The sequence below is a fragment of the Sarcophilus harrisii genome, chromosome 2, assembly GCF_902635505.1.
Source record: "Sarcophilus harrisii chromosome 2, mSarHar1.11, whole genome shotgun sequence".
NCBI classification, from domain to species: Eukaryota; Metazoa; Chordata; class Mammalia; order Dasyuromorphia; family Dasyuridae; genus Sarcophilus; species Sarcophilus harrisii.
The window spans coordinates 221,308,005-221,330,404 of NC_045427.1; the positions used below are offsets into that span (position 1 = coordinate 221,308,005).

The 22,400-nt window shown below is 43.1% G+C and overlaps 1 protein-coding gene across 1 annotated transcript in view; it reads left to right on the forward strand.

Annotated features, from left to right (window-relative positions):
* RIMS4 (regulating synaptic membrane exocytosis 4) overlaps positions 1-13,186 on the forward strand; it is a 58,777-nt gene extending 45,591 nt beyond the window's left edge. Inside the window, exons 3-6 of the mRNA XM_003757724.2 lie at positions 880-992; positions 1,385-1,486; positions 2,647-2,786; positions 9,532-13,186. Of these exons, the coding sequence (XP_003757772.1) occupies positions 880-992; positions 1,385-1,486; positions 2,647-2,786; positions 9,532-9,750 (574 nt within the window). The 3' untranslated portion in view covers positions 9,751-13,186. The remainder of the gene's footprint in view (positions 1-879; positions 993-1,384; positions 1,487-2,646; positions 2,787-9,531) is intronic.
* The last annotated feature ends 9,214 nt before the right edge of the window (positions 13,187-22,400 follow it).

Sequence of the window (22,400 nt, forward strand, 5' to 3'; positions counted from 1 at the left end):
GTTCCAAGATTTTCTCCTCTCTCCTAGACAGCAAGTAATCCAATTTATGTTAAACACGTACAATTCTCCTAAACATATTTACACAATTATCATGATCAAAAAGGAAAAAATGAGAAAGAAAAAAAAACCCAACAACTACTACAAAAGGTGAAAATATGTTGTGATCCACATTGAATCCCCTCTGGTTGCAAATTATTCTCTCCATCACAAGTCTATTGGAATATCCATATTTCATTTTATTTTCCTTTATCAAACCTATTAGATTGGATGCTAGTTATTTTCCAAACTTGTCTTTTTAATGCCCGTTTCCATTCTTCCTAATGGACTCTTTCTCATGCCTCTCTTAGAATCCCTCACTTTCTTCAAGACTTAGCTCATGAGTCACCTCTTAGAAATCTTACTTGATTCTTTCTTTCCATCTGTCAGTTTATCTTACATTTATTTATATGTACATCATACATATCCACCCCTAGTAGAATTGATGGTTGGAGGCAGGTCCTGTGCTTCATTTTTGTCCCTGTATCCCAGAATCTAGCAGAGTATCTCAATACTTCATGCAGAGCGGAAAATTGTTAAGTATTTGCAGAATGGAATTGAAGCTGATGGACAGAGGAAGATGGCAGAGAGGCTGAGGGCTGGTGGAGAAAATGGCTGAGTCAGAGACAGAGACAATGATAGACAGGCAGACAGATAAAAAGTGAAATAGAAAGACAGAAACAAAGATTGATAGGGAAACAAAAAATCTAATTAGAAAGATGTAAGAACTAATAAAAACGCAGATAGAAACAGATTCAGAAACAGAGCTGGAGGTAGTTCGTAGGGATAGCCAGGTTCTTTGGCTGTCTAAGGGAGCCTTCTCAACCTTATTTCCTCTTCCAGTCTTACCTATGGAGGTGTGTGCCTGGCATCTGATGCTCAGTTCAGTGACTTCCTGGGCAGTATGGGACCTGCGCAGTTTGTGGGACGTCAGACCTTAGCTACCACATCTATGGGTGAGTGACTTACAGACCTCAGGAGACCCACAAGAGCCACCCCAGGAAAGAGGAGAATCCCCTAATAATTTACAAGGCCAGCCAGCCAGTCCCCTGAGCTCCCTTCTCCATTTCTGAATTGAGATGTAGCAGCTCCTGTGGCCTGAAAGTGGACTCCTTGCCCCACCTCAACCTTCATTTAACACTAACAAATTTACCTCTTTTAACTTCTCTTGTCTTTCCTGAAGTATCCCACTAGAACCAAGGTAGAACCTGTCTCACTCTCCACAGGTCTTAGGTCTAGGTCCTAGACCTGGGGTCGTCCTCAGGGACGCCTACCTGAGCAGCAAGACGTGCCCTTGACCAGGGAGCTTCTAAATCTATCTGTTTTCTCTTCTCTGGGGGCCTTGCAGGAGATGTGGAAATTGGCTTGCAGGAAAGGAATGGGCAGCTTGAAGTGGACATCATCCAAGCACGAGGTCTAACAGCCAAGCCAGGCTCCAAGACCTTGCCAGGTAACCAGAAGTATTGAGTCTCTTACTTGGTATAGGTCATAACCATCCCAAACTTACCTTCTTGGGTCCTAAATACCACCCGGTCAAGGCCCTAGGTCCTTGTCTCCTGCCATGTTAGTGTCATGTCCCCAGCCCTGACCCAAGTGTTTACTAACTCAGCCTATAGCCCAGACCATACCATCCGTTCTCGACCTTTTCCACAAGCCCCATCATTTCCTATCCCCAGTCATGGGGAAACTCATACCGCAGCCCCAGGCCTGCCTGTAACACCTGACCCTGACACCTCAGTAGCCATGTCATCAGCCTGATCATGAATTTAGTCATTACTAATTCCATCACTCTAGTTAATAACCCTAGTCACCGTGATCGCACACCTGAAGAACAGTCGTATTCTGTACCATAATTAGGTCCTTAAACTTGAACAGTCTCCAACCTCATGGATTAATCCAGACCAGCATCCCCCAGGACACCTCTCAATACTGACCACACTCTTAACCTTGAACTGGCCAAGACCTTAACCTCGGCCATACCCAGCCCAGATCATGAGAGAGCTGCTAGAAAATAGAAAAAATAGTTAGAAAACCTGAGTGTGACTTTCAACTCTGTCACTACTAATTAACTTCTCTGGGCCTTAGTTTTCTCATGAGAGTATTGGATTGTATGATCCTCAAGTCCTTTCCAATTCTAAAATCTGAAATTCGACCTCAGTTCCAATAATGGACATGTTTCTACTCTGATCATGCCCTTCTGTAGGTGATCAGATCCTCACCTGACCATCTTATTCTCTTTTTAAAAAAGATATTTTCATTTAACAAGTTTTTTCTTCCTGTCCTCTATCATTGAATAAAAAAGAAAAGTAAAACAAAATAAAAACAAAACTCTTGTAACAACTATAATCAAGAAAAAAATTCCCCTATTGGTCTTCTCCAAAAAAAATCTTGAATGTCTTCCACATTCACAGTCCCTAACTCTCTACCACTCTAAACTCTGAAGATCAAATGGGAGGAGGGTGGAGCCTAGAAAAGTCCTGAGGAGGAGAGGAGATCATCAAGGTATATAATGAGGTCTTGTCAGCCTTCCCCAAGCCAATGAGAGTCAGGGAGCAAGGAGTGGAGCAGGAAACAGTCCAATAAGATCCTCCTGCCCTTCTTCTTTTCTAGCGGCCTACATCAAGGCTTACCTACTGGAAAATGGGGTGTGCATTGCCAAGAAGAAGACCAAAGTAGCTCGAAAGTCTCTGGATCCCCTGTACAACCAGGTGCTCCTGTTCCCTGAGAGTCCTCAGGGCAAAGTATTGCAGGTGAGAATGGCTCAAGGCTGGGGACTTGGCTTTTGTAGGATAAGGACCTGGTCTTGAGTGGGAGCCAGTGGAGAATCTGGGTTTGGGAGGCATCGAGTCGTGGCTTTTGGGGAAGGAGCATCTAGCCTGTGGAAGAACTGGGGACCTGGATTTTGGGGAGAGATGAGAATCTGGAACTTGATCTTTGGGGTAAGATGGGAATCTGGATAATAAGAGAAATGGGAATCCAGTCTTTCAATGAATGGGAATTGAGACCTGGTCTTTGGAAGATGAGGGCCTGTCCTTTGGTGGGATGGAGATCTGATCTTTGATGGCATGGGTGGGGAGGGAGGATCTGGGTTTTGGGGAAGGATTGCACTTGGTTTGGGGAGGAATCAGAAGATGACTCATCTGAAAGAACCAAACCCTTAGTCTTTGAAGTATCAGGGCCTAAAGCACTTTAACAAAATGCTCAAGTTCAGAGACAATCTAGAGGAACTGAAATCTCTGAATCTGGATGAGAATAATGGAGGAAAACTTCACAGAGGAAGTGGAATCCAGATCTTATAAAGGAGTACAAGGCTCTAGTCTCCTTGGCCCCCATTATGAAATATTTCTGTAGGTAAGGCGATCATTTTCCTTCCACTCTGACATCATCCCGAGCCTGAGGCCTTTGTTTATACTTAAAAAAAAAAAAGATGACATTTCTGGGACGCTTTTGAGGTTACAGAGTGCTTTACATGAATGACCTTTGATCATCACCATATCCCCAAGGAGTAGGTACCAGAGACACTATTGGCCCCGCTTTAAGGACAAGGAATTAAATAAGACCAGCCTGTGGTCACATGTTAACACAGGGCAGAGATCTGACTCCAGCTTCCATCCTAACTCCAGGTCTTTCCACAGTGCCGCGGCTTATGATTGTTAGCAAGGATGAATCGCAGTGGCCAGCCACAACAAACATGCATTAAATAACTACTGTGTGCTGCATCCTTTGTTTAGCACTAGAAGAAGTATATAATTTGACATGGTAGACAGTCCCTGCCCTCAAGTTTATCATGGGGGGGAATTCAGAATTGTGGATTTGTGGTGGATTTTCCATGTCCTTGAAATGTCAGTGTCATTTCAAATCCTGAGCTAACATTGGCAGGAACCTAGAGTGACATGGAAGAGAACAATTGAGGTGTAATAGAATAATCCCAAGAGGGCTCAAATCCCAGGCTGAAGAGTCTAAATATGACCTAGTGCAGTTGGCTGAGAAAGCTGGAATGCTCAGAATGGGCACTTAGGCTCAAAGAGAGTCCATCACAGACTGCCCAGGAGCCTGGAAGGGCTCACTCCGCCAATGCCTAGGCCAAGCGCTGGCAAACTACAATCTGAGGACCAAATCTCAGCACACAAAATCCCCTCTACAAAAATGGGAAGTGAGCTGGATTTGGCCCATCTCTGGAACCACAGAACTTCAGAGTGGAAAATCTCAGCTGGTCAGAGGCCCTCTAGTCTTGCTCACACACAACCAAGAATCCCCAGATTGACACACTTGATAAGTGGGGTTAGCTTGAAAGCTTCTACCTCCTCAACTGGCTTGGACTACTTTTAGATGGAAGTTCTCTGTATCACACACAAGTCCTCCTCTTTGCTCTTTCCCATTTCTCCTTATTCTCTTCCTTGAAACCCAATAAAACAGTCTCATCCCTTTCTGCACAATAGTCCTCCAAATAACTTTGCCCCAAAGTCTCTTTTCCAGACTAAGCATTTCCAATTCCTTCAATCCATCCTCAATGTCATTAACTTAGGCTGTCTACCATTTTGTTCACCACTCTCTGGATGCTCTTCAACTGATCAACGTTCATCCTAAAATGGAGTTCCCAGAAGGAATAAATAATACTCTGGTGGGATCTGACCAGGGCAGAATACAGCAAGCACTCCCTTGTCCTAGACACTATACTTTTCTTAAGGTGACTGAAGGTAAATTAGACTTCTGGGTCACCATCAAATCTTTTATAAACTGGTTGTACCTCTTCAGGCTTGTACTTATGACAGTGATTTTTAATAACAATAATAATAGCTAACATGTATATAGCACTTTAAGGTTTGACAAACACTTTATAAATACTAATCTTATCCTCAAAAAACTGTGGGAGTAGAATGGCATTATTATTCCCATTTTGCAAATGAATAAACCGAGGCCGACAGATTAAACAACCTTCAAGGTTGTTTAATAAGATAATAAATGTCTGAAGTGGAATTTGAACTTGAGTTTTCCTAGCTTCAAGTTCAGTATTTTATCCATTGTACCACTCAACTATCTCACATAAACTCAAATTTAATTCATTCCTGTTATATTTCATCTTAACTTTCATTGATTGTTCAGTTTATAGAGATTTTTTTGGCAGGGAAACTATGTCACTGAATTCATTAGTTCTTTCTCTTAGCTATGTCATCTACAAAATGTTGTAGCCAACTCTTGAAAGCTGATTGTTAAATTTTCATTTTAAATGTTTATGCCTCTGAAATTGGCAAACACTATAAATCAGGGTTTGATTAATTGTTTTGCTGACTGTTTAGATGATGTAGATTAAACTTAAAAGTATGTCATACATCTCCAGAAAGTCAGTTGTTAAACATTAATCAGCACACCCTTATTTCTGTAACTTTTTTTACTAAGAAAAATATTAAGCAGTACAGTACTAAGCATAAGTTCTTATAACACTTATGTAGAAACCACCTTCCAAATTATCATTGAACCATTAATGACTACTATTTGATTCCTATCATCCAGTCAGTTCTGAATCTACTAAACTAGACCAAATCTTGTCTGCACGAATAGCATGAGTCTTTGCCAAATGCTTTGCTAAAATCTAGGTCAACTATGTCTATAGCATTCCCCCACTCCAACAGTCTAGTAACCTGTTTTTTAAAATGAGGCTAATTTGACATGACCTATCCTTGAAGCTAGTTTTTTGTGATCATGACTTCCTTTTCTAGATATTTGCCAGCTATACCTTTAATAACACATTCTAAAGTTTTGTCAGGAATCAAAGTTACTAATCTTTAGTTTACAGGGTTTTTTTTATTTTGCCATTTTGGGAGGGGTAAATTTTGGGACATTTGCCCTTTTCCAATTAGGAAGTATCTCCCCAATTCTCCATAAACTTTCCAAGTTCACTAAGTGATTCAGCAGTTAACTCTAATTGGTCTTTTCAATAGCCAGCTAGGTCTGGTGACTTGAGCTTGTCAGGAGAAGCAAGGCGCTCTCCTTGCTGTCTCCTGACTTTTTTTTTTAACCTTCTCATTAATCATAAATTTTTTCTGTCCTTTCCTATTTAAAGATCATTGTCTTTAAGAGAGAAATCAGAAGCAAATGAAAAGAAACTAGCTCTTCATTCTCTCAATCATCCATAATCATCATTTCATCTTTTCTGTTCAGTGATTCTATCATTTTTTCCATAGAACCTATCAAAAAATCTTCTGTCCCCAGAATTAAACACACACACACACACATACACACACACACACACACACACGTTCTTTGGATGGCCCTTTTTTTAACCTCCTTCTATTTTTCTTTGCTTCAGATTAGATGTTATTTTTCAGGACTTCTTCAGACTTGTATTTGCCCTCTACTGATCTATCCTTGTTTCCATTTTCTTTTAATGTTCTTTAAAATCTAAGTCAGTTGCTAATCTATACATTTAAATAGGTCTCTTTAGGTAACTCCCCTTTTTTATTCTCATCAGAACTGCTTTTCTTTGTATGTGTCTTTTACAATCCATTTAAAAAATAATAGCTTTTTATTTTCCCAAATACATGCAAAGATAGTTTTCAACATTCACTCTTGCAAAACCTTGTGTTCCATATTTTTCTCCCTTCCTCTCCTACTTCCTCCTCCCTTAGACAGCAAGTAATCCAATATTGGTTAAACATGTATATTTCTTCTAAGCATATTTCCATATTTATCAAGCTGCACAAGAAAAATCAGATCAAAAGGGAAAAATGAGGGAAAAAACCAAACAAGCAAATAATACCAACCAAAAAAAAAAAAAAAATACTATGCTTTGATCTATATTCAGTCTCCATATGTTCTCTCTGGCAACAGATGACTCTCCATCACAAGTGTATTGGAATTGGCCTGAATCACAATTGTTGGAAAGAGCCACGTCCATCAGAGTTCATCATCACATAATTTTGTTGTTGCTGGGTACAATGTTCTCTTAGTTCTACTCATTTCACACAGCATCAGTTCCTGTAAGTCTCTCCAGACCTCTCTGAAATCATCCTGCTGGTCATTTCTTACAGAACATTAATATTCCATAACATTCACATACCATACCTTATTCAACCATTCCCCAACTGATGGGCATCCACTCAGTTTCCAGTTTCTTCCCACCACAAAAAGGGCTGCCACAAACAGTTTTGCATATGTGGGGCCTTTTCCCTTCTTTAGGATACAAGGGCCTTCCCCTCTTTGGGATACAAGCCCAGTAGAAACACTGCTGCATCAAAGGGTATGCGCAGTTTGATAACTTTTTAAGCATAGTTCCAAATCGCTCTCCAGAATGGTTGGATTTATTTACAATTCCACCAACAATGTACCAGTGTCCCTGTTTTCCCACATCCCCTCCAATATTTATCATTATCTTTTCCCATAGATGATTAACTTCCCTTTGCCTCTTAAATTTTTTTCTATACTCACAAAATCTGGCAAAATTGCATGTGATCATCCCCATTTTATGGATTAAGAAACTAAAAACTTCCCCCCAAAGACTGAATAATTTACATAATGTCTCACAGCCAAGTTGAGGTTTTCTTATGTTGGAAAGAGAACTGAACTGAGAGAACAGAGTTCTAATCTTAACTGCAAACTAATTTAGTGGGTTGCCAAAGTAAATATAAAACATGCATATATATATGTGTGTATGTATATATATATATGTATATCCCTCTAGCATATAAGTATATAGACATATATTATATATATTTATGCCTGTATAATAGGCATCCCCAATCTATAGATTGATTCCATATTCTCATTTATAAAATGAAAGGATTAGATTTGATGATCTCTAATGTTGCTTGCTCTTCTAAGCTGTTTTCTAGCTTTGACGCTTCCTTCTATCCATCTCTGACAATTAATACTATGATCTCTGATCCTAAAGCTGGGGCTCCCGGATACCCTATTCCCTCTGCTCCATCCATTGGACTACATGAACTCTGCGCCCCCTTGTGGCAGGATGACACCAGTGCTGAAACTTGGAGCTTTCTGTTAATGAATGTGTTACCTCCCAAGAAAAAAAAATTCCCCAGCCCATAGAGGGAGGGTCATTGGTGACTAGTGGCAGAGAGAATTCCTCTCTGTGCCCAGAAGGCACGGAGAAAAGAATTTAATTATGAAATATGAAAGGAAGGAGCTTTATTAGAAAAAAAAACACAAGAGGAATTAGGAGTGGAGCAGTCTTGGATGGAGTAAAGGACAAATCTGGATTCCATTCTTATTGGCTCTTGAGCTCTCTTCACTTCTCTGAATCTCAGTTTTCTCATTTGTAAAAAAAAAACATGCATCATTTAAGGAACCAATGCTTTAGGCAGTTCTCTGAGACTAAAAGTCACAGAATAGTTATAGATCCATATTGGTATAGGGAATTGTGCTATTGAAAATCATTGATCCAATTCCTTTCCCCACAAAAAAAAAAAAAGAGGATCATAAATTTAGAAATGGGTATCTTACAGGTCATTTCATAAGCCCTCTCATTTTACAGATGAGGAAACTGAGGCTCAGAGAAAGTAGCTGGCTTGTTTATGGTAACACAAATAGTAGGGCAGGTCATAGGTTTAAACCCCACACCCTTAAGTGGACCACTCTTCCTCACTTCTCTTCCATGATAATATTTGAGCTACAGACTACCTCAGAAAGCTGTTTTGAATGAAACATTTTGAAGACTTAAAAGTGCTATGGAAACATAGCTATTCTTGTCTGAGCTTTACAAGAGCCCTTTAAGCTCAACAGAATAAGAATTTTATCCAAAATTTAAATATAAGGAAACCAAGGCTTTGAGTCATTAATTAACTAGAAAATATTATTCCTTTTTTACAGTTAAAAAAAAGTTAAGCTTGATGGAGGGGAAATGACTTATCTACTGTCATGTACTCGTATGTGACTGAGCCAGGACTCAGTCTTCTAACTCCCAGACCAATAATGAAGTAGCTCACCTCTCTATACCCAGATCTAGAATTGCAGAATATATAATGTCAGGACTACAGGGCATCTTAGAGTTTATAAAGCACTTCCCTCTTTTAAAAAAAAAAACTTGAGAGAAAGGGATAATTCAAATATTATACCCATTTTACAGACAAGGAAAGTGAAGGTCAGATTGATTAACTAGATCCAGATTCTAGCTCTGTTCTACTGGTCCCCTGTTTGATCTTGGTCAGTCTCATGTCAGTGCTTGGCCTCCAGACCTCAGGTTAATCCTGGCTGGACTCAGAGACAGGAGAAATGAGTTGTAGCTCTCCCACTTACATGTATGTTCTTTCACAAGTCACTTCACTTCTTTGTCGTTCTATGAAAGGAAGGAATTGGATGCCCTTTTGAGCCCTTTCTAGCTCTTGACAGTCTGGCTCATGGGGTGGACTTCTGGTGGGGTAGCCAGGAATGTATGGAAAGGTTCTACCTGGGACTCATGGTTACGGGGTGAAGAGTGGTCACTCTCTGGCGATGGAGGGGGGAACCCATGCTCAACCCTTCCCTATCCATCCTGTTCCACAGGTGATCGTGTGGGGCAACTATGGCCGGATGGAACGCAAGCACTTCATGGGAGTGGCAAGGGTGCTTCTGGAGGAGCTGGACTTGACCACCCTGGCCGTGGGTTGGTACAAGCTCTTCCCCACATCATCCATGGTGGACCCTGCCACCGGCCCACTCCTGCGCCAGTCCTCTCAGCTGTCCCTGGAGAGCACGGTGGGGCCCTGCGGGGAGCGCTCGTAGTGGCTGAGCTCGGGGAGGGGCTGCCCAGGGACTATGCCTGGATCTGGAACTCCTGGCCCTTCGGATGGAAGCAGACAGGGCTCCCTCCCAAGGAGGAGAGACCTACCCTGTGGGCTCCTCCCCATCTCCTGTTTCGCCCCCTTCCCCACCCTGAGGCCTTCCCTCTCCTAGAGCAATCGGCTTTACCTTTGACTGGGTCGCTTCCAGGCTCCCCCCCCCCCAGATTCGGGAGCCGGCCTATGGTTCAGCTTCTCCCTTTTTGTGTCCTCCTGGGAGCTAGTTGCCTGGAGCTGTCCCCACTACCCTAGGCCAAGGGGCCGCCTTCCCTACAGTGCCGATCTACCAGCAAGTGTCTTTCTTGTGGCACTAGGCTCCGGTGGCTGTACACTCTGCCAGTCTGAGAGGAGCCCAGGGAGTTGCCAAGAAGGATGGTGGAGTCAGCCATTAGTCAGGACCACCTGGATCCCGGGGAGGCCCCCGAGCCCGAGGCAGCCTGGAGATGCTGCTCCTCAGTCGCCCAGGGCTTCTCTCCTCTCCACCAAGTACCTCCTGGGAGGCGGGTGTCCTCCTTGGCCGCCACACGCTGTTTGCACAGCTCTGGATGTCAGGCCCGACCCACGGTGACTCAGGATGCAGACGGTGCCTCCTTCCTACATGGAAAAGATCTCTCCCCAGGAGCAGGAGGCAAGGGTCTAAATCCTGACTCAGCGCTCCTTTGTCCTGTGCAAGTCCTGACCCATCACCTCCCTCCTCTGGACCTGTTTCCTCCTTGAAAAACGAGGTGTTTAACCTGGATGATCTCAAAGACATTCCGCCACAGGAAGTGAGAATGCCTTTAGTTAGTGCCCAAGAGCGGCTGCTGCCGCCCCCATCTCCTCATCCCAGGAAAGCCGCTGAGACTCCAGGGGACTGGCGGAGCTGGGCCGAACTGGCCTCGTCTCCTAAGTCTGAGTGCCACAAACAGAACCCGGTGGGCCCAAGGGGGTCAAGCCAGGAAGGCAGCAAGGGGGAGGAGTGAGGCCGGAGCGTGCCAGGGCATTGCGTGCCAGCCCGGGATCTGGGGCAGCCCTGTAGGAGGAGACTCCCGCAGTTTGGACTCTACGGGCCATCTGGTCCAGCTGTTGCCTCTGGGAAGATGGGAATCTACCCTCTTTTTAGGGGTCTCTAGGGCCGGAGAACCTCAGTCTTACTTTTTAAAAACATACACACAAAGCAACAACTTGAAACAGGTGAACTGAAAGCAAGAGTCATTTTACAGGACTCTAGGAAAGCAAATGGAATGGATGGGAGAAAAGAAAGGGCCCTTTCCCTCTTCCCTTCTTTCCCCTACCTCCAGCTGGCATGTGGTGTCTTGGGGCTCCCAACACCAGGTCTGGCTCACTAGCCTGATGCCCGACCCCAGTCGTGGGGTAACTTCAGGCAAACTGTTGCATGCTGGGAAGGAACCCTTTTTAATGAAGCACATCGAGGGAGGGCCCCTCTTCCCTTCTGTCCTCAGTGCTGAGGCTACTCCCTCTTCACCTCCCCCAGCCCCAGCATGGAGGGAGTAGTCTAGACTAGGGGAAACATAGAATCCGTCCCCAGTGTGTGTATGCAGGGAGGGGGGGAATGTGGGACAAATGGGCCTGGCAGGGAAGTCAGACCCAAGTCTCTGTCTCACCCCCTTCTCCTCCCGATGGTCCCAGAGGCAGCCGGCCTGTCTTTTCCTCCAGAACTTTGAGGAGCGAAAGGAGTCAGGAGGTGTTAAGAAAATAGTTTCATGGTCCTTGGGTGTGGCTGCTGGGGCTGGTCCCTTACAGGTTTTTTGTCCTTCTGGCTTCTTCCTTCTCTCCCACCCAGCTCAAAGAGGCTTTAGCTGGGGGCACAGAATTACATAGTGTTAGTTATTCTTGTTAATACTCTTCTTATGATTACACATTTACAAAGCCCTCCTGGATCACTGGCTGTGTTCTGACGCTGTTACCTGGCTAAGAACAGACCCAGGCACTTAGGAGTTGGTTTCCAAACCAAGGATTTTTTGGGAGGGAAATAGAGTGAAAAGTTCAAGGAATGGTTTTATATTGGACTGGGAGGAAACAATGGAAACAATTCAACTTATTGAGCTTCAATTTTCCTCTTCTGTAAAATTCACAAATTGTACTGGATCTCTAAGTTCTCTCCCACCAAATCTTAAATCCTATGGTTTTTCTGGTCAGTCATTTTTGAGGATACTCCTGCAGTTGGAGTAGGAAGAGAAAGCCAGGCCCAGTTGTGAGGTATTGGCCCCAAATGTGGGTCTCAAGCCTCCTTCTCAACACCAAAGCCAGTGGATCTGGGCTTCCCAAAGCCTGTGCTCTGAGGGTTTCTGGCTTCTGGTTTATCTCTGCAGACAGATTGGGGTAGGAGAGAGAGGGAAGAGAATTTTCTAATCCTGGGCTTATGGGACAGAGGTGGAGTGGGGCTGCTTGGCCTTGCAGAAGAAGCCTTCAGCACTTCCCCAGGGTAGCTTCTGAAATGAAGGGTATCATTGCATCATAGTATGGGGGAAGGTCAGGAGAGGTTGGGTATAGTAAGAATCTTGAGGTTCTTTCTCGTTTTGTTGGTTATTCTCTGTTAATAACTGATGCCATCTCATCCTGGGCTGGAGGTGGCTGGGGTTCTGGAACGCTTTGATGACCAACTGGTCCCAGCACGTAAGGCTTCAAGGCCAGACCAAAGACCTGGGAACAGAATGTGCCTGTGATCTCAGGACCGGTCTAGCCATGGGGAGATGTTCCAGACAGCAGCAATTCTCAAAAACACAGCTGTAAAGGGATGCTGTGTGCTGTGATTCCTGGCGGGAGCAGAATAATCATTGATCCCCGATGCATCGAAATAGCAACGATTGGAACCAGGAGATTTCTCCTGGAAGCATGTGCTCTTTGTACAGATTGTGGCCCTTTTTTCCAAGGAAGAGAAGAGCCTCCTAAAGTTGCCAGCAAGAGAGTCCTGAGGCTGCAGAGGAGCCAAGCCTTTCCCTGGAGCACCAGATATTCTCCTCCTCTGGGGCTGAGGCAGGGGAAACACAGGAAAGGGATTCCTGGTGGGTAGTGAAAGGGTCTCATTGCTCTCCCCTCTAGACTTGATGTTGGTGAAGAGAACTTGGCCAGTTTTTCCTCCCTTCTGTCTCCTACAAAGACATGTTTTGTGAAAGAGACTGGGTATGAAGCAATAATCCATCCAGAGGTGGGGTGGGGGCCATGGCCTCAGGACCCCCTCCTCCCGCTGCTTTTCTTGTTCCTTCTGTGAAATAAGTGACCTCCTGATGGGGTCTTGAGTTGTATCCTTATTCCCTGTCCCCGACCCCACCCCCATTCCCACTATTAATGGTCCATTCCTGTCAGTGTGTCCTGAGTGTGTTCTGTGCTGGGGTGTATGTAGGGGTGGGGTGGGGTAGTAAACTTTTTGTTAAACTGTAGCTTTGGGAGAGACTCTGTATGAACTTGGCTCCTACTTGGGACTTAAGCAGGTTCTGGCTGCCACCCACCTGTCATGTCCTGTCTGTCTATCCTTCTGACACTTGGCAGTAGGAAGAGACTGGTCCCCTAGGGTGGATGAACTCTGTCCCCACAGAGCTGGGCAGACTTCTCCCAGTCGTCTGGACCAGACCCCAAGTGGGGAATAAATAGAATGTGGCTTCTCTACATTAAAGAGAATAATACTAGTAATAATAGTAATTAATAATAATAGTTGACATTTCTATAGCACTTTCTAATTTACAAAGCGCTTTTACATCCATTATCTCATCTGATCTACATAACTTTGTGAGGTAGATAGTGCAAGGAATCTGATCTTAGTTTTACAGATGAAGAAACTGAGGCTCAGAGAGACATGACAAATCAAGTCTCCCAGTACTAAATGGTAGACACTTAGGTCTTCTGAGCTTAGCAAGGGTGCCAGAGTCAGAGTCCCTGGGTGGACTGATGCCCCCAGGTCTTTCCCTCTGCTTTACTTTGCAGACTTGCTGGGGCCCCTAGGAAGCCAGAGCAGGAGTTTCTTGTGCTCTATCTTGTCTCCTAGAAAGGCTGATGGGTTCTTCTTAGGTGGAGGCTGGGATCTCTGACCAGAAGGAATCAGGTATGAGAATCTTCTCAGGCTATAGAGAGAACATCTTTTGCAGCCACTCATTAGCTTTGGAGTGAGCTCTCTTGCTTAGAAGTTACCTCCCACTGAGGCTGCAGGGGACAAGAGAAGGTACCTTCAGTTGGGTCTGGAAATATGAATCTTTCCTCACATTTGTACAGCACTTTAAACTTTTCAAAGTATATTCTCATGTGATCCTTAACCATAGATTAGGAATTATTTCCTTTTTTTACAAAGAGGGAAACTGAGTCCCAGAAAGATTAAAGCAAATCAATGTTGTATAGTGAGTACAGTGAGCCAGGTGATGACTCGGATCTTATGCATCATAAACATTGAGCAGATGCTCTGCTGAGTGGAGGCCTGGGGGAAGTACCCAAGCACAGACAATAAGGATTTCTGAACACTTAAGGCCAGGCCAAAGCAGCTATCCCCAGGCCATAATGTTACAATTCATGGAACTTGAATTTAGTCAGAAAATTTACCATCAAGGACCCTTCTAACTTTAAGACCTTGTGTGATCTGGTTTTGAAAATCAGTTGTGCTACTTATTACTTTTATGACTTTCTGCAATCACTTTAACCTCTTTGGATCTCAGTTTCCCCATCTGTAAAATTTACAAAGAGATCCCTCCCAGCTCCAAATCCCATGATTCCCCAAGTCAAGGGCTTGGTGGAATCACATCCAGGTCCCTTGGATGCCCCCCCATACCACCCAGGGTGCCAGCACTTGGGCATGTTGATCATTTTCATTTTGTCCAGACTGGAAGACCGCTGGGTCGTTACTTGGCTGGTTCCTTTTGCACCCCTCCCTCCCAGGCCCGATGGTAACAGAAATCTTTTAGTTAATAGGTGTAGACTGGACCAACTCACGCTAAGTGGAGCCCACACATGCAGGCAAATTGCCAGATAATAAGCCTGGTGTCCTCCCCGGAGCATCTCACAAGGAAGCTCCATCATCACCTTGCTGGACCGGGTTCAACAGGCTCACATGAAACTGTTCACCCCACTTGAGGGATCAGATGCAGTTTAGTCACCATGTAGGCCTGGGGCCCTTCCTGGGCCAGATCACCCTTCCTGCCCTGAGGAGTTGACCCCACAAGTACAATGGGGCTCTCTAAGTCTGGCAGGTTAAGGTCAGCAGGATGTCTCCAAGTGAGCTGGAAGAGGTAAGTTTCTGAATGAATGAACCCTGAATCAACAAGGTCATCAAGAGTGCTTTGTTGGGAGCTGGAGCACCCAGTTTTAATTTCAGCTCTGCCACTTATTACCTGGGTGCAAGTAAATTTACAACTTTGGACTTCACTTTCCCCATCTGTAAAATGGGTTGGTCTAGATGACTTTAAAGGGTCCATTCAGCTCAATTTGATTCTATAGACTCCCATCACAACATGATTCCGATTTAATAGCTTCAGGGGTTCCTCACTTTAAACAAATATCTAGGCTTCTGAATAATACCTTACCTCTTGGCTTCAATTTTTTAATCAAAACATTTTTCTTCCAGTGAACAAATTCACCTTATAGTTGAAGAAACCTTGGAAAAGGGCTGACTTGCCCATAGCCCTACATGTTAGTGGCAGAGCTGGGCTTCAAACCCAGGTCCCCTGACAAATGAAGAAATGATTTGGCCCCTTATGTGAAGAAGTCTGCACTTTACAAAAGTTTGGCTCACTGCTGAGCTTCTTGAAATAGAGATCTTCTGGGCCTGATTCCATTTGCAAAGCTCTTTTGCACAGCTCTCTACAGAAGCACAGTTGTTGCATAAAGCAAGGCTTGCCTGCATTTATTTATTGAGTTTGACACTGTGCCACTTTTTCTCATGTCCTCACCCCATACACTTCCTGGCAGTCCACTGGCTCCTGATACATTTCCCTGGAACCATGAGGAAGCTTTGTTGCTAATCATCTTGTAGACAACGGGGTCTCCAAGTTGGAAAGGGTAATCTACCCCTCAGCATATCTCCACTTCACTCTCTGGGAACAGGGATGCCCTCAGCCATGGGGTGGTAAGGACCTGCTGGGAGGTTTCTCTGTCAGGGAAAGTTGGGCTAAATGGCAAAGGTTTTGAAATGGGGCCCAGGCCCCTGGGTTGGAGTGTCTTATGTTGAACTCATGTAAATCATGTTGAAAATTAAAAACATGTTTTTGTTTTTTTCTAAATGAATCTGCTTATTGATTTACACCTTTTCCCCTCAATCCTATGATCATAGCAATGTCCACCTCCCATGTGTTTCCTGGGGAGTATATTTGACTAAATTTGGGCCTGGGGTGACATCTCCTGCTTAAGAAGCCTCAGGCAGAGTAGACTTCATAGAGAATCCCTTGGGTCATAATCCCCAGGTAAATTCAGAAGTCTTAGGGGGGAGCCCTGGAGGATGATTAATGGAAGAAAAAAACAACTGGACAGGATATCTAAAAACCTGGGTTCAAGAATCAGTCTTGCTACTCACAAGCTCTCTGATCCCAGGCAAATGACATCACTTCTCTGATCTTCATTGTCCCTTCTTCTGTAAAATAAGGTGATTGGCTGATCCTCTAAGTTCCCATCCACACAACTATGCTGTTTGATGACATCACCATTGGACTGATTTGGGAGTGTAGCTAAGCAACCAATGACCACCATATCAGTATCCTCAATGTCACCTAGCAACAGGAGCTCAAGCCAGTCATCAGAAGTAGTCACAGGAAAAAAAGCATAGAAGGTCTCCTTGCCCTTCCAGCTTGATTCACTAAAATAAACCTCAGCGACTTCTTTCTGTGGTCATTATTTCCAGAAACTATTCCAGCAAAAGACCTATAGAAAGTTAAAATTGAAAGGGACTTTTGAGTTTACTTAATCCAACCACCCTTTTTTCCAGAGAAAGAAATTGAGGAACAGAGAAGTGAATCCTCCTGATCCTCAGTGCAATCCACCAAAGGGGCTAAAGAGCCAAAGTCCTGTCCCTCATCTTCTATGCTATGACCATGAGTTTGTTTATCATAGAACTATATCATGAGTATTGATATACATGCAACACCCTGTGGAAGATACCAGGCTTCAGAGCTGGGGATTTTTCAAACAAAGAATCCTCATTGCTCTTAAGAGCCCCAAAATCTTTGCCACCCACAATATATTCTATTCTCAGGTCACTCCCATGGGATATTGGATAACTGTTATCACACTCATTTTACATAGGGGAAATGGAGATGCATATGGAGGTCCCACAGAACCTCAGAGACAGAAGTAGGCCTAGAACTTAAGTATTCTTGACTCCCAGGACAGAGTGCTTGCCAACAAATCATGGCAGGAGACACGAGTGTGCTGTGATCTCGAATGTGTATCCAGGGATTTGACTTAGCTCCCCCCAATCCAAGATAGATGCATGTGTATGGAACTTGGAAAACAGTAATTGCTCACCCATTTGTATAATACTTTATAGTTTACAAAATACATAACACATTCTCATTTAAGTCTCAAAATATCCCCGTAAGGCCAGAATAATTCATTTTGAAGCTAAGGAAATTGCAGATCAGCAAAATTAAGTCACTTGTCTATGGTTACTAAGTAGTACAGTCCAAACCTGAAACCAACCGGCTTCATTCCAGGATCCTATCCACGAGGACCCCACTGAGATTAAAGAATTCAGCTCCAGTCATTCCCAGACCACACCATTACGATCACCTTGGACCCTAAAAGTGACTCAGTTTCTCTGAAATTCAGCAATACACTGGTCCAGTCCAGTGTAACATATATGAGCACTCCTAAGGCAGGCCTGTCAATATACCTGAGGATTTCCTCCATCCTTCTCCAACTTCCCTGGAGCCAAGCTTCCCCCAGCTAACCCCCTCAAGTATTTACTGAGGTTTCATTTAAGTCAGTACCATAGAAGTCATCTAGTCCAAACTTCTCATTGTACTAGGATCTGACAAAGCAGAGCCAAACTCAAGCCTTCTGTTTCATATCAGAGGCCATTTAGTCCAAAGCATACATGGACGAGAATGAACCCTCCAGATACCGGATGAATGGCCATACCACCTCTGCTGGAAACTTCCCATACAAGAAAATCCCCTCCTTATCCAAGCAGAGCCCTTATCTTCTAGATAGAGCTACTTGTTGGGAACCATTTCCTGACAGCATGTTTAAATCTGCCTCTTTGCAACATCTTTTGTTCCTGGTTCTGCCTTCTGAGGTCAAAGCACAAAACCAGCCCACACAACTTTTCAAGGTTGTCTTCTCTTCTCTAGACCAACCATCCCCACTTCCTTCTCTTCATATAGAATGTGATAGATTAACCTCAGAAATCACTGGTGAGAATTGTAGGACCTGCTATTATTCTAAATGCCAGAATCATCGAACTTAAGGTATGAGAGGGACCTCAATAACCATAGTTCACCCTCATACATGAAAGGAATCTTCATGAAATACAGCCAAGGAGTGGCCATCTACTCTCTGCTTGAGGGCCTCCAGAAACTGCTTTTGGACAATTCTAATGGTTAGTGTTTTCTGATATTAGGCCTAATTTTGTATTTTTGCCACTTTCCACCCTTGGCTTTTTCCCCCACATTTTGAAATTTTAATGCTTTAACATATTATGGCCTGAGAAGTCACAACAATGGTGAGTGGAACAATAAGGAAATCTACTTATTTTGGGCCCAGAGTTCTACATGGCTGGTTCCTTATCATCCCCTAGATCAAATAGTAAACCCTGTTTGGCTTTTAATGCCCTTCATAATCTGGCTCCTCCTATCTTTCCCATCTTCTTATACCTTATTCACCTTATTCACTTAGGTCATAGTAGTCTTTTTGCTGTTCCTTGCCTATAACATTTTATCTCCACTTCATTTTCACTGCCCATCCCCTCTGCTTGGAATTCTTGCCCTCCCTAAGTCCATCTCCTGCTTCCTTCAAGGCTCAGCTAAAATCTCACCTTCTGCAAGCTTTTCTTGGCTCTCCTTGTAGTGTCTTCTCTCTGACATTCCCTCAAAGTTATACTGTACGTGTTTTCTTTGTACACTGTGGTTTGCATGTTCTCTTCTCCATTACACAATGAGCTCCATGAGGGAGGGCAGAGATTCTTATTGTCTTTCTTTGTATCCATAATGCTTAGCACAGTGCTGAATACATAGGAAGCTATTAATAAATGCTTGTTGCCTGACAAGCCTTAGGGAGACCTTGAGGGAGGCTAGGTAAACCTTCCTAGTGACTCCTTCACAAGTTATGAATAAGCCCCAAATACCCTGGTCTCTCCTCTATACGTCTGACCAGTGTGGTCGCTCTCAATGGTATTAGGAACTGGATTATACTTTCAAGTTAAGAGGGACTTCTACTTGGTGAAGCAGTATAAAATAACTTTAGAGCTGGACTCAATCTTAGGGACCATCTACTCTCATTGACAGAGGTAGAAACAGAAATCCAGAGAGGAAAAATGCTTATCCAACATCATGCAAATTAGTGATAGAGCCAGTCCAAAAACCCAGGTTCTAGTTCAGGGCTTTTCCCATGACATAGAGCATTGATATTTAGGGTCCCTCTCTCCATGTCTAGCCATTGGCATAATCCACATACTTTCTGAAGGATCCTATCCAAAGACCATGCTTTCAACCAAAACCAATCTGATTCTCATTGGTCACCAATAGGTCCCAGGTCAAGCCCTATTTGGTCATTGGTTAGGTCCCAGTTGATTCAGATTGTAAATAACAATTCATGTCCTACTTCTCTAAGGCATGATCCATCCTATGGCACACAAGGCCAACCTTGAACTGCTGTTTATGCCAGCAGGGTTCCTTTGTGGCAACAGTGGGAGCTGAGCCTTAGATGTAGCTGAGAGGGAGAAAATATATCCCTGGAAATTTTCAAGAAGGAATTAAAACAGTTTCTTGGAAAAGCAGAGCCCAGGACTAAACAAAGAACTAGATATCAGAAGCCTAATCTGCACCCTCATTCTCTGTCACCCCTCCCAAGGGGCATGTAGCAGTGACATCATCACCAGATGGCAGGCTCCCTGCCTGAGATATATCCATCCCTTTCCCTGCCAGCTAACCAGCCACCCACCATCAATCCAAATACTTTGGCTCCCCCTTCTCTCTGCCCCCAAATCCTCCCCCAAACCTCCCCACTGGATCCTCAAGGTTCCAGATGAATGTATAATAATGAGCCTACTCTCTCCCATCTGTACAAAGCTCTTGAGTTTACAGAACTTCTACATCCATGATCTCATAGCTGGATACTCATAGGTCTATAGAGAAGGCTTTACTCTTCATTTTAGTAAAGGTGAGGAAATGGAAATAGAGAGGGGAGATGTAGCTTATAGGTGTTATTTACATTTTTGTAGATGTTTTAAAAAACTGACGTTCAATGACAGTGTTTTACCCAAACTAACAAAGCCCTTGGGATGTCTGATTCCTTAGTAATCATCCAGTCTGTGTTAAAATTGCTCTTGGATGTTAATAGTCCTAAAAGCTTATTTTACTAAAGGGGAAACTGACGCCAAAAAAAGTGAAGAAATTTATCCAAGACAACAGGTGCATGGGGTCAGGAGCCAGGACTCGAATCTGTCTTCTTTTCTATATTATTATTATTATTATTTCTATATGATTTCCACCAACTTTAGTATAATTGGTTGTTGTCTTAAATAAAGATCTAGGGAAAAGGACTCACATGTGCAAAAATGTTTGTGGCAGCCCTTTTTATAGGGCAAGAAACTGGAAACTGAGTGGATGCCCATCAGCTGGAGAATGGCTGAATAAATTATGGTATGTGAATGTTATTGTTCTATAAGAAATGATTAGGAGGATGATTTCAGAGAAGCCTGGAGAGACTTACATGAACTGATGCTAAATTAAATGAGTAGAACCAGGAGATCATTGTACACAGCAACAACAATACTGTATGAAGATCAATTTTGATGAACGTGACTCTTTCCAACAATGAGATGACTAAGGCCAATTCCAATGATCTTATGATGAAGATAGCCATCTACATCCAGAGAAAGGACCGTGGAAACTGAATGTGTACCACAAGATAGCATTTTCACTCTTTCTGTTGTTGTTTGCTTGATTTTGTTTTCTTTCTCAGGATTTTTTAATCCTTCTTGATCCAATTTTTCTTGTGCAGCAAGATAACTGTATAAATATGTATAATATATTGGATTTAACATCTATTTTAACATATTTAACATGTATTGTACTATATACTATCTAAGGGAGGGGGTGGGGGAAGAAGGGGAAATTTTGTAACAGAAAGTTTTGCAAGAAATTATCCATGCATATGTTTTGAAAATAAAAAGCTTTAATAAATTAAAAAAAAAAGATCTCCTAGATGGTAAGCCTATATCACTCCTCAAATTGTATTTACTTATCTGTTTACCTTTTGTAAGCCTAAGTAAAATATAAGCTCCCTGAGGGAAGAACAGTATTTAATTCTTTTACTTTACACTCAGCACATTGCATCACACAAAGACAAAGCTTAATAAATATTCCTTGAATTGATTTGGGACTTGATATGCTACTAGAAGCATCCCCAAATACATTCTCACAAGGATGACAGAGCAAGGCTCAGATAGTCTAGCACGACAGTCACCAGCCAGACTGGCAAGAAGCAGGTTCAACTGAGGATGAACTGGTTAAAAAAAAAGAAAAAGAAAAAGAAAGTGGGTAATGACTTCTGAAAGATCACCGAATGAATTATTATGAATAGTACATACAGTATTAGAACTGGACCGCACCTTAGTCAGCATGACATTGTAGAAAAATAGTGAATTTAAAGTGAGATCAATTTAAAAAATTAATGAATGTTAAAATAAATATTTAAAAATATGTTTGCATAACTTCACATATATAATTGATATTATGTTGTTTCCCTTTGTTTTCTTTCTCAATGGGTGGGAACTTGAAACTCAAAATAAAAAAAAAAACACAAATATTAAAATAAATGAATAAAATAAATGTTAGAGTGAAAAGACCCAGATTTGAATCCTTGTTAGACTACTGAATATTTGTGTGTATCCAGGGACAAGTCCCTTCATCTCTATAAGCCTCAGGTTCTTCACCTGTAAAATACGAGCTTTGTACATGATCATGTTTAAGGTCTTTTCTAATTCTAAATACATTTTATGATCTTAGTATAACTTCCTCATTTTTATAGATGAGGGAACTAGTTTAGAGACCCAAGGAGACACACACACACACACACAGAAAAAGACATAGAGAGAGAAAGAGAGAGAGAGAGGAAGGGAGGAAGGGAGAAAGAGAGAAAGAGAGGGAGGGAGACAGGGAGAGAAGGAGAAAGGATGGAGGGAGGGAGAGAGACAGAGAGAGAGAGACAGAGAGAGACAGAGACAGAGAGACAGACAGACAGACAAAGCCGAAGAGATGGAAAGAGGGAGAGACAGAGAGAGGAAGAGACAGACAGACAGAAAGAGAGACAGAGAGACAGACAAACAGACAGAGACAGAGAGACTGACAAAGAGACGAAGAGACAGAGAGAGGGAGAGACAGAGACAGAGAAACAGAGAGACGAAGAGACAGACAGAGACAGAGAGACAGAGATAGACAGACAGAGAGAGAGACAGAGACA